The 12,943-nt window shown below is 42.3% G+C and overlaps 1 protein-coding gene across 9 annotated transcripts in view; it reads left to right on the top strand.

Moving 5' to 3' along the window:
* Positions 1–338: 338 nt before the first annotated feature.
* The window catches only part of CCDC88A (coiled-coil domain containing 88A), a 129,738-nt gene continuing 117,133 nt past the window's right edge, over positions 339–12,943 (top strand). For 5 of the 9 annotated variants that reach the window (XM_049870559.1, XM_049870561.1, XM_049870562.1 and 2 more), the window contains exons 1-2: positions 339–1,314; positions 1,403–1,503. In XM_049870559.1, coding sequence (XP_049726516.1) covers positions 1,252–1,314; positions 1,403–1,503 — 164 coding nt within the window. In that variant the 5' untranslated portion in view covers positions 339–1,251. The remainder of the gene's footprint in view (positions 1,315–1,402; positions 1,504–12,943) is intronic. The other 4 variants (XM_049870564.1, XM_049870565.1, XM_049870567.1 and 1 more) reach the window with 1 other exon arrangement.

A 12,943-nucleotide genomic window follows, 5' to 3' on the forward strand; every position in this document is an offset into this window, starting at 1 on the left:
GGGGATTTCGTTCCCTTTCCTTCGCGCATCAAAGAAGGCGCCGGGGGAGGAAAGCAGCCCCAAGCGAGCAGGAGCCAGCGAGCCCGCAGGCAGACCCCGGCCCCGGCTTCCCTTCCCCGGCCCCGGCTTCCCCGCCCCGCCCGGGTCCAGGCAGCCGTCGTGGGCGCGGGCGCGGGCGCGAGCGCGGCGCCGGCCACCGCAGCCCTGCCGCGAGAGCGCGCCCGCCGGCGGCATCTGGGCGGCGGCGGGGCCGGCCGGGGGCGCGCCGGCTCGGGAGCGCGCTCATGCAGCGGTTTTCTTCTCCCACAATCCAGAGGCAGCGGCGCGGGAAGGGCGGGGAGCCGGCGGAAGGATATCGGCGCGGAGGGAGCGGGGCGCTCCCTTTGACGGAGGGCCGGCGCTCGTGGTTGGGCGGCGCGGGCTGGGGTGTGATGCGGCCCTGCGGTTCTGTGGCCGTTACTCCCGCTCCTCCGGAGAGGGCGGAGGCCGGAGTGCGGCGGTGATTTTCTGCCGGAGCTCCCGGAGGCCGACTGGAAAGGCCGGCGGGGCTTAGGAAGCTGGGGGGTCAGGGACTCACGTTCAGGCCCCCACCCCGGGAGGGGAAGGGGAAGGGGAAGGGGGCTGGAGGCGCGGCGTGAGGGCGGCGGGAGAGCGCCCGAGGGATGGTGTGTGCTCGCGGGAAGGGGGCGAGCCCTGCCTGTGGGCGGTGAGGGGCTGCGGGCAGGGCGGCTCCGTCGCTCGGAGCGGCCGCCGGTCGCTGTGTGTGTGGAGCGTGCTGAGGGGAACGCCGCGCTCCGGCCGGGCGGCCACCGGCAGCCCCAACGTTGTGCCTGACGAGCCGACGTTGGCGGTTAATTCATTGGCGGCGTCGCTCGTCTTGCTCCTCCAGGAGCTGGGCAGCCTTGACGGGCTTTTTGTCTCGCTGCTCCAGCCCCCTTTCCCTTCCTCCTCCTCCAGATGCCTTTTCTCTGCCCCTCCTCGCCCGGTGAAGCCCTTGCCCGCGCAGGCTGCCGCTCGCGCCGGCCGTCGAAGCCGCTGCTCGGGAGTTCGCCTCTTTCCCCTCTGGGGTGTTTTCTGAGGAGGGAGACCTTTTCCCCCTGGACGATGGGATTGTCCTCCCTTGCGGAAATGGACTTTCATTGATTTTTACTTACTTCAACGTCTAGTGACCCATTCCCCAAGCGTTATTTGTGTGGTAGTTCCCTTTTTTTCTTTTTTTTCCCCTCTTCCCCCAAATACACCATCTGTAAAATGGAGAGCGAGATTTTTACTCCCCTTCTGGAACAGTTCATGACCAGCCCCTTGGTCACTTGGGTAAGTGGGGTGTCCTTGGTTGTATTTGTGGCTGCAGAGATGGAGGTGGGCGTTCGCGGCGTGCTGACGAGCTTGCTTTCTGTTCTAGGTTAAAACGTTTGGACCCCTGGCTGCGGGAAACGGGACCCACCTAGATGAATATGTGGCTTTGGTGGATGGGGTCTTCTTGAACCAGGTCATGCTCCACATGTAAGTGCTCTTTTCTTCTCTTCGGGACAACTTGTTTTCTGGGGGCGGGGGGGGGGATTGCATGTTGTGAATTTAGAGGCTTTCTGTTTGAAGCCCCTCATTTGGTTTATCGGCCGGAAGAGTCCAGGTGGTTCAGGAATTGGACCTTAACAGGAGTGGTCATCTTACGGGCCCAGCACATGTCTCACAATCTAGGAATTTTACCTGTTCAAACGGTGAAACTTTAATATTGCGTTCTGTGAACTATGTATTGTCGCTTACAGTCTTCAGTGCTGAAATCCAAACCGTAGCCTGCCTTCTTGGATAATCTGGCCAAATGAGAGAGAAAGAGAGAAAATGAACATAGTTTCCTCTCGGGGTGGGGGAGGAACTTTACTGTGAAGTTATGTGCATTTGATGCAGAAATGTTTCTTCCTAAGCTTCGTGTTTAACAATAAATGGCTCAAATTCTTAAACTGGTGAAGTAATAGCAGATTTTGCAAGAGAGAGAATTTCAAACAATAGTTCTGATTGGTGAGGAGGACTGTTGCAGTAGCAGGGAATTTAAATGCCTCTAATTTTTTTTTTTTAATAACCAGAGCCCGGTTAGATGATTTACTGTATGCATTATTAGATTGCTTAATATTTTGGGAGATGATTTTGAGGTGTTCTTAGGCGTTTTGAAATGCAGGTAACTGAAGTCTTGATGACAACTAGATAATAATTTAGCATGCATGTCTTTGTCTTACATGTTTATATTAAGTAGAAAAGTACATTTTTGACTTGGGAACTGAATATTGAAATTGTATTGGGAACTGAATCAGTGAAATACAAACGTCCATTTTTATTGTTACAGGTATTGGAGCATGCATGCATTCTAAGTACGTGCATGTAGGTTATTAAATTCTGCTTATTATATTATAGTTGTGCTCAAAATAAGGTGTATTTAGGCATAATTTCTCTTGAATAGGATCTGATTTACAAGAGTCAATTGGAATTTTTAATTTCAAAACATTCTTCTCTCTTATCTATGTAGAAATTTAGTGCATTGTTAATATCTGTTACTAGAGAATAAGTACTGTTTTGCTTTACTAATTTTAGATATATAATTTCAATTCTGCATTTTATTAAAAAGGATTTTTTTCTGCTTAAAAGAAGGCAGAAGTCAAAGCCATAAATAGCTGTTCCGGTGATAACTTCTGAGTCTGTGTGCCCGAAGAGATCTGTGTGCTATTTTTCATGTATATGCTGAACCTATAGGGAAGTATTATACTACTGTACATTTCCCCAAAGTGTTTTATTTGTGTAGACACTTAAATGTATATGTTATCTAAATGTCTGTATGTTTTTATTTTTCTTTAAGAAAAAAGGAATGTAGAAATGAATTCTTTCTGGAGATTGTGAATATGTTTTTTGGCAGCTCTTCCATAGAATTATTTTTTATATTTGAAATATCCCACTATTTTGTAAGCAAAATGGTAGAATGACTAAATTGACTTCTGTTTTAGGGGAAGCACATGACAGGAAGGGTAGCCATTACAGTAGATACTCAGAACTTGTTCCTCTGTCTCTTCATTTGCCTGTTTTTAGACAGAAATTTGAGAATTTGCTCAATGAACTCTAAAACATAGGCGTGTTCACAAAAATAGGAAAATATATTTAGTTTTCTACTTCAATGTTTTTTTGTTTGCATGATTCCTTTTTCAAATAATATTTAAATGTTGTTTTTTTGAGTCCTGAATAGTTAGCCGGGCTACTAAAAACAGATACTCCCCACTTTGAGTACAGTTTTACACTAAAAAAAAAAATGTATATTTTGAAATAGTGGTTGCAATGTTGTTGTTTTTTGGGAGGAGGACTAACTCTTTTCCAAACCTCAAGTCTGCTTCTGTGTTTTCAGTTCCTTTAAAAGTTTTTCAGTGTCCTAATTCTGTCTGAATAACCTGTATAAATTAAAGGAAAAGAAATTTAAGAAAAAGAAGCACATTGCTGCTTAAAAAAGAATTTTTGCTAAAATAAGATCAACACAGATTTACTTTAATGAATTATTTAACTGACAGGGTAAGAAAATATACATTGTTTTAAAAATTATGTTTTGCTAGTTTTTACATCATTAAGATTTTTGTTAAGCATTTTCCTCAGATTAATGTTTGATTTAATATATTCTCCCAAAGTGTCAATTACAACACTGTACCTAGTAAGTTAGCCTAAAGGCTAGTTTTAGTCTAAGTAATTTCTAGATTACATTTGGGTATAGAGTCTGTGAGTGAGAATTCTTTGTAAATGAAATTGTTTATATATTTTTCTTATGTTTCTTGTGCTTGGAGTTTGTTGAACCTCTTGGCTCTGTGGGTTTGTGGTTTTTATCCAATTTGGAGATTTTTTGGCCGTTATTTCTTCAAATATTTTTGCCCCTCCCTCTTGGAAGTCCAGTAACATGTCTGTTAGCCTGGTTAAGTTGTCTTAAAGCTCAGATCAGTTTTTTTTTTTTCCCCCAGCCTTTTTTTTTCTCTTTGTTTCATTTTGGATAGTCTATCGCTGTGTTTCCAAATTTTATTCATCTTCTTTTCTGCAGTGTTTAATCTGCTGTTAATTTTATGCAGCGTATCTTTTATTTCTGACATTATAGTTTCTCCTCAAGAAATCTGGCCTTTTTTATATCTTCCACGTCCCATCTTTCTCCTAGCTTCTTGAACGTATGGAATATGGTTATAAAGACTGGTTAAATGTGTCTACTAAGTCTATGTTTCTGGGTCAGTTTTAATGGATTTTTCTCCTAATTATAGATTGTTTTTTTCCTGCTCTGTATGCCTGACACTAGGAATTTTACCTTGTTGTTGGATACTGGGTATTTTTGTATTTCTGTAAATACTTTTGAACTTTGTTCTAGGATATGGCCTTTTTGGGGTTGCTTTTAAGTTTTCTTAGACAGTGCTAGGGCAGTGTTTAGTTTGGGGGTAATTTTGTCCCAGTATTGAGGCACAACTGTTCTGAGTACTCTGGCTGGTGGGAACAGGAATGTTCCTGGTCCTCCTGTGTGCTGTAGGTGTTGCCTTTAATCCTTTGGGTGGATATTTCCCCTATACTTAAGTAGTTTACTCACAGTATGTATTTGTAAGTACCCAGCTGAAAACCTGAGGAATACCCCCTACAGACCTGTGCATCTTTCTCCGCTTAAGTACTCACTCCTGCTTGCTGTCTCTAGCCTCAGTTCCATCTCCTCAACTCAGAGACCATCACACTCTGCCTGAGTTCCCGGTCCCCGTTCTGCAGCCTGGAAACTTTCAAGGCAACGGGCTAGGGCAGTTGTAGGGCTCCCCTTGTTTGTTTCCTGTCTGTCAGGGATCACTGTCCTTTGTTGCCTGATATTCCATGTCTTGAAAAACTTTCATATATATTTTTTTTCCCTGGTTGTTTCAGGCATAAGATTAAATTTCATCCCTGTTACTCCATCTTGGCCAGTAGTGGAAAGCTCTTTATATATTTTAATTAGGTTTTTCCCTGCTAGTCTTATAGTCCTGCTTACAGACATGACATTGAATTATGTTTTATGAGCCTTATTGTAGAATTTTTTTTTTTAAGTATTTACCAGAAATAAGAATATTGATTGATTTAGTGACCCTGGTGTTGTCGTTTTGCACCCAGGATGTGGAAGTGAAGAGTTGGATTTCATGACACTGTTTACTGACTCTTCTGATTTCAGAGTCTCTTCACGGACTTGGCAGGCACTGTATTTGGAGATGAAGCCTGGATTTCACTGAGTAGCTCCTTGAATCAAAGAATCTCTGTAAGAGCTTGTGACATGGCACCAGTGCTCTTTAACTAATAGGAAAGGGATGCGATGTACAGATCTGGAATGATGGCCCATCTTGTCTGCATATTGCAGGGCATTTTTCTGCTCCCACCAGATGAGTTTTTCTTTCCCCCCTCACATTTAGTGGTCAAACATAGGGCTTGGCGACAGTGAGGCAGAAATGATCATTTTCCTGTTGAGATGTCAGTTCTGTAACTCATTTTGAATATTACTGTACTTTTTAAGGAATTTGTGACATTGTAGTTAATTTCATAAGCCTAAAAAGTATACTCTTCATATTAGCTAAGTAATTGGAAATGTGGCTATGTTAGGTTTTAAGTACCGAGACAATTGATAATAATATCAGACCAATGTTTGGAATTATTCCGTGTGATTGAACCCCATTAGATGGCTGTAGACATCTGGACTTGGAACACATGGTGATCATAATGTACTTGTTATGTCTTCTTGTGGAACCTTGAGTTTAAGGAGCTCTAGGAGTCATCTACTATGAAAATCTTTTTAAATTAAACCCCTGACACATGGTCATCCGACTTCTGCTTGAGTATTTCCTGAGAATCAGCTTCACAAAGTATACCTAAAGAAGCCATTCATCTGATAGAGGAAGTTGACTGAGAAAAGTTCCTCTGTCCTATCAGTGCTTAAGATTTCAAAAGTGGATTGTGCTAACTCTGTAACTCTACAATAACTCTAAAATGACTTATAGAATAAGCTGCCTTACCAAGTATGGCGTTGACTCTGAATTTTTATGTGGTTACTCTCAGGTTTTCTCACTGGGCCTCATAGTTTTTGTGTATTTAAAAAACATATACAGTGTAGTCAGAATTGCTAACTTACTACCAAGTTCTGTTGATTTACCTCCTAAATATTTCTCAGATGTGTCCCTGACTCTTGAAATAATTTAGTAGCCGTGACTGGTCTTTTTTCCTTTGGGCTTAAAAAAAGAAAAAAAAACAAACCTGTTGCTATTGAGTCAATTCCTACTCATAGCAACCCTATAGGACAGGGTAGAACTGCTCCGTAGTGTGTCCAAGGCCGTAATCTTTGCAGAAGCAGACCATCGCGTCTTTCTCCTGTGGAGCAGCTGGTGGGTTTGAACTGCTGACCACCCCACAGCACCTTGCCCAAGACTGAGCAGACTTGTAGCCTCAGACATACTGTGTTCTTCTGTGTCTCTCTGCCTTCCTCTGTACCCTTCCCTTCCCCAGAACACTGTCCCACCACCTTTCTGTTGCTTTCTTTAACCAGCTTTTACTTACCTTTCAAAACTGCACTTCTGCATTCCCTGGCTCAGTCTCGGCTAAGGACCCTTCTTTGTATTTCAATAAGATCCTGTCTATACTTCGGTGGTAGCATATATATCTCACTGTATTGTAGTGTCAGTTTGCTTGACTGTCATGACTAGCCTGTGAGTTTCCTGAAGCCAGGCTTTATATCTTTCATCTCTGTATTGCTAGCGTAGTAGTAGTGATAGACATATGGTAGGTTCTTGGTACACTTCTGTTGAATGAGTAAGAGAGAGGCTACACAGTAAAGTTGAGTAAATTTGGGCTTTGGGTCAGACTGACTTGGGTTCAATTCTAGCTATGCTACTTAATGACTGTGTGTCCTTAAGCAATTTACTTAACATCTCCAAATCTCAGTTTCTGCATCTATAAGATGGGAGATAATGTTTCCTTCCATGGATGGTGAGGGATGGGGAGTAAGGGGAAAGATTAGACATAATCTCTACTCAGGCAGAGGCAGTATGTTTTCTGTTTTGTTGACCACTGTACCCCAGTGCTGGTTGCTGTCATTATTTTTATCCTGTGCTATACCATACCAAGCTATTACTATTTCCACAAACAGGTCATAATCATTCACAGCTTAATTTTATGTGATCTCTGTTAGCATCAAATCCACATAACTTTATCACCTTTAACAAGTTACATAGCCCCTCAGTTTTCTCACATATAAACTGAAGATGAAGAGAAATTATAGGATTAGTGTGAGAATTAAATAGGCTAATTTGTGTACAAGGCCTAGCATATGGTAAGTATTCAATAAATATTAGCTCTCTGTGTCATTTTTACTTTATTATTATCATACTTATTTTGCACCTCTCCCTTTCTTTTCCTAGCAAATAGCTATGGTTCAGTGGGTTTCTTTATATGGTCTTTTTAGCACTGGATTTGTAATTCTCCCAAAACAATTGTTCTAACTGCAGTCCTTCAAGTGGTTGGTCAGTTTACTGTCTGTAGAAGTGACTTGGCAGGGCTTAGTCAGTTTACTATCTGCAGAAGTGGCTTGCAGGGATCGGTTGGTTTATGATCCACCTAAAGGATTAGTTGGTTTAGAAAGCCACGCCCTGAAATTAACAAGGAGTGTCCCCATTTAAATGGCCAGTCTCACAGAGGGTTTTGGTGGCTTCCTGATCCATGAGAGCTAGGAGAGAAGTGGTCCTTTGGACCTGGCGCCCCTGTACTGATAACGTAAACCAAAAAAAAAAAAATTTCCATCAAGTTGATTCCAACTCATGAGATTCTATAGGACAGAGTAGAACTGCCCCATAGGGTTTCCAAGGCTGTAACCTTAATGGAAGCAGACTGCCACATCTTTCTCTTGTGGAGAGGCTGGTGGGTTCAAATCACTGACCTTTTGGTTAGCAGCCAAGGGCTTATCTACTGCACCACCAGAGTTCCTTGAGAGCTTCTCTCCTAGACCCAAATAAAGGAGCTGTAGTATGGATCAAGGGCAGTAGCACTGAAGACCAAGAGAGACTAGCTGTGGTGGGTGAGCTGGCCCATGAAGAGAGACTGTGGTGTAGTGGATGAGTTGGCCTACGGAGAGAGACTGTGGTGGTGGTGGGTGAGTCGGCCTATGAAGAGAGACTATAGTGGTGGTGGGCGAGTTGGCCCATGGAGCAGATGGCGAAGGAGTGGTGGCTATAGCAGTACTAAAAGAAGTGGCAGCGAACAGAACAGACCCATACAGTGGCAGCAGGGTTTAAAGACTGAACCCTAGGTGAGCCTGTCGAGTGACATCGTTGAACTTCCAGTTTGAAAGTGCCCTGATGGGCGAGAATGAACGTTAGTTTTCTGAAGGGTAACCTGCTTCCCTTTGAGATATAAGTGGGTCTTCTTTTAGGTGTTGAGGCCTCATGGTGGGACCCCTCCTGAACCTCACATTTTGCATATATTCATTCTGTTTATATTAAAGTTGTTATTGCAGTTTTATTGTTTCCATGAGTTCTCTGGACTGTTCCAATGAATTATTGAACCCAGTAGAGAAAGAGTGTCGTTGCGGGTACTGGCTGGTGTCAGAGATGGTGGCGAAGTAAGAGAATGGGGGTGTATCTGACCTTCATATGCCTCATAGGAACCAGTTTGGTCCCAACTCTTATAGTCAGAGTTATTATTACAACACCCTATGAAGTCCCTTGGTAGAGTTACTTGCTTTTTCTCCTGTGATCCCAAATTGTTAAAGTGCCACCCCCTACTAGATTATTAGGCTTTAGAGGCTGGAGATTTTGTCTTTCACATCACCAGCGTCTGGAATGATACCTGCCACAAGTCACCAGCATCTGGCATAGTACGTAGCATGTGGTAAGTTTTCAGTAAATGTTAAGGGAATGACAGAAGGCCTTCCATAATTTTATTGATTTCCAAAATTTGGGACACCTTCCAGTTTTAGTACTGTAGAATATAGTTTTATTTTTTAGTTTATCTTCTATTTCTCCTTTTCTTTTGTCCTCCCTCTATCCTCTTACTTGTTTTAATTACGTTTATTGAGTATTTTCCCCCCTGTGTTATGTCTCCCTTGAGTTGATGAGGTGGTAAGAACTCCATGTCATGATTCATGGCTTTTTTATGTTACTTGAGTAAACAGTGCTTTCAGTTTAGTTTTCAGTAACTTTCCTGATGGTGTCCAACATGTTGAGATTTTTGTCCATAGAGGACTGGTGTCTTCACGTTGGACTGTTGTCTTCAAGAACAGTCCACAGCGATTGTCTGCTATGACTCATCTAGTTAAACTATAGAAAGTGATGTGAAGCTAGGTTAAGAACAAGTGGACTAGTTGCTACATATGGGAGTTTTTTTTTTTAAAACAAATTTCTCTCTGTAATATGTATTAATTATTGGAAACTATAGTCCTTATGGAATAGATGGAAAGGAAGGCCAATTCCTAACTCTACCCTTTCAGAAGGAAACTAGTTGACTTTCTTTTAGGATCAATGAAACAATCTTTTTTTTTTTTTTTCTTCAATATTTTAGGTGAAAGTTTACACAGCAAATTGGATTCTCATTCAGCAATTTATATACATGCTGTTCTGTGACATTGGCTGTAATCCCCACAGTGTGTTGGCGGTCTCACTGTTTCCGTCTTACCTGCCCAGTTTCCATCCATCCGGTTTCCCTGCCCCTCCTTGCCTTGTCTTCTTTGCTTTTGTGTAAATGTTGATTGTTTGGTGTTGTAGAGTTGATTGTTTAAAGGAGCACATTCCTCATGGGTGTTTATTTTATAGGCCAGTCCATTATTTGACTGAAAGGGACCTCCAAGAGTAGCTTCAATTCCACATTAAAAGGGTATCTTCAGGCGATAGCCTCAGGGGTTCTTCTAGTCTCTATCAGTCCAGTAAGTCTGGTCTTTTTTATGAATTTGGCTTTTGTTCTACATTTTTCTTGCATTCTAACTGGGACTTTCTATTATGTCCCTGGTTAGAACGGCCAGTAGTGGTAGCTGAGCACCATCTAGTTGTTCTGGTCTCTGGCTAGATAACCCCAAGGTTTGTGTGGACCGTTAGTCCTGTGGACTAATTTCTTGAGTCTTTGGTTTCCTTCATGCTCCTTTGCTCCAGATGGAGCTAGGTGTATCTTAGATGGTCATTCACAAGCTTTAAGACCCAGATACTACTCACTAAACTAGGATGTAGAACATTATCTTTATGAAGTTATACCAATTACATAGTTGTCCCATGAGACTCTTCATAGTTGTTCCTGAGCCTTCAAACCCAGTAAATTAATCCCATGAGGTGTTTGGATATGCCTAGGCAGTATCCATAACCCTGCTTCCGTGTGCTTTATTATATGTGTGAATATATGTGCAGGACATACAAAAATGTGTATACATATGCCCACAAATACATACATGCACATGTACTTCCAATACGCCTTCCCACACCTGTGTAGCATACGTATCTACCTATGTAACCACTCGTGTTTTTTGCTTTTTATTACTGTTGTTGCAAAATTGTGTCTGTTACAGCATTTACTGTAGTTGTCCTTTGCTCTTGCATACCTCTCAGTGTCTTCATTTATCTTGGTCACGTTGTGCTGACTTCCCCCATATTGTGTATTGCCTTTCCCATCACCAGAATTAACGTATGTAGTAAATGATTCCCCCTTCCTCCCCCTCCCTTCCCTGGTAACCATCAAAGTTGCATTCTGTGTATATACCTGTTCTTGGCTTTTTATAAAAGTAGTATGATGCAGTAATTGCCTTCCTGTGTTTAACTCATTTCACTCAGTATAATGCCTTCCAGATTCATCTATGTTATATTTCACTGACTCATCATTATTCTTTATCCTTGTATAGTATTCCATTGTAAGTATGTACCACAAGTTGTGTATCTGTTTAACCATTGACTGGCACTTAGGTTGTTTCCATTGTTTTGCTATTGTGAATAATGCTACAGTAAAAAATACCTGGTTTTCTAGTAGATGGACATCTCTTAATACCAGGTAAAATCTCAAATATGATTTCTAAATATTGAAACATTATGTATAGAGTGATATCAAGATTGTTCCATGGACTCATCAAAAGATTTTACCAAAAGAGTAAAAGGAGCCTTGGTGGTATATTGGTTAAGAGCTTGGCTATTAACCAGAAGGTCAGCAGTTCACATCCACCAGCTGCTCCTTAGAAACTCTATCAGGCAGTTCTTTTGGGTTGCTGTGAGTTGGAATCAACTCAGCAGCAACGGGTTTGTTGTTGTTTTTTTTGACCTAGTATTCAATTTAGTCGTTAGTAAACTGACTGCTTTTAGAAAGCCAGTATGGTATTGAGGGGGAAAAAACATGGACTTAAGAATTACAAGTTTAAATCCTGGATCTGTTACTTAATGTATTGTTTAACCAGTTACTGAAACTGGAAAATAATATTATCTTGAGTCCTGATTCTGTTCCTATGCTACCCTAGCCCTATTTTACTAGTTAATAAAACTGGGTTGATGAAACTCATCAACTTTACTCTGAAAAGAGCCCTGCCCCTGTAATTGGTGGAGCCCAGAGCAAGCATTCATTTACCATGTATACCTAAGTATTTAAAATTATAAACCAAGCTAACAAATTGTTATGTTCTGTCCTTTTATCTTGATGAACATACATTCATAATGACTCAAAAGGGAAGGTTCAAATTTAGAATTTATGGAATTTAGAATTCATAAATTTCATTTAATACCAGAATGTGGTGGAGCCTCACCTCCTCCCTCAATTCCTAACTCAGTCTGGCACCACACGGGGGTCTCAGATGCGTGCTTGTGAACGTTCCAGCCTGCATGCCCAAGATCTAAACTCTGGTGCTCCTTCCCCCAAACACCTGCGCTTTGGCCCAAGGTGTCCATATGTGTAGCAGAGTCTACCTTCAGAAGGACAGACCTGGAGAAGAGGCCTGTGCAGGCCCTCAACTGACTTAGGGGCCTTTGGGAAGAAATGCCGGAATCTCAGGTACTCGCATGTCATCTAGAAGGGAGATGGGGAGTGTGAGTCCATCCCCTTGTTTCCATGGATTCCATGCCCAGTGGAGAGGAATATGGCCTGAGGAGGGCTAGAGTGGGGTTCAGGGCAGAGACCCCTCTTGGCAGGATCTAAAGGCAGTATTTTGAGAGGGAGGAGGGGATGATTCATTCAAAGATCAGTTCATTCAGTGAGTAGTTTCTCTCTGCTGGGTTCTGGGATATGGTGCTAAATAAGGTATGGCCCTTGCCTGCTAATAAGGGAGAAGAGTTTGTAAACAAATTGCAGTGTGGTATATACACTGTAGTTTGTTTACATGTGTATTTTGTCTCAGTACTTCAGATGTGTTATCAGGAGGGACCGATCCCTGGAGAAGGACATCATGCTTGGTAAAGTAGAGGGTCAGTGAAAAAGAGGAAGACCCTCAATGAGATGGATTGACACAATGGCTGCACCAATGGGCTCAAGTATAACAATGATTGTAAAGGTGGGGCAGGACCCGGCAGGGTTTTGTTCTGTTGTACATAGGGTTGCTATGAGTAGGAACCAACTTGACAGCACCTAACAACAGCAACATATGTGCTGAGTAGTGGAATTATATTTTGGTATCGTGTTGGCAGAAAGATGGGAGTGATTATTTACACTTTGGAAAGTCTTCTTGAAGGAGGTAACATATGAGCTGGGACATGAAAGTTGACTAGGAATAATCAGGGTGAATAGGGGGAGTGGAAGGAAGGACATTTTAGGTAAAGGAAATAGCATGAATGAAGGCATGAATATGTAAGTAAATATGGTTGAATCCAGGAACTGTGCAGTATTTTATCTGGTTGAAGCAGAGATTGTATGCTAGGTTGCACGTGGGAAATGCACGTGAAGAGAAATGGGCAAGGAGGAACAGATCAGGGAAGGCTTTGTATCCCATGCGAAGAAGATT

Source organism: Elephas maximus, chromosome 26 (assembly GCF_024166365.1).
Source record: "Elephas maximus indicus isolate mEleMax1 chromosome 26, mEleMax1 primary haplotype, whole genome shotgun sequence".
Lineage (NCBI taxonomy): Eukaryota > Metazoa > Chordata > Mammalia > Proboscidea > Elephantidae > Elephas > Elephas maximus.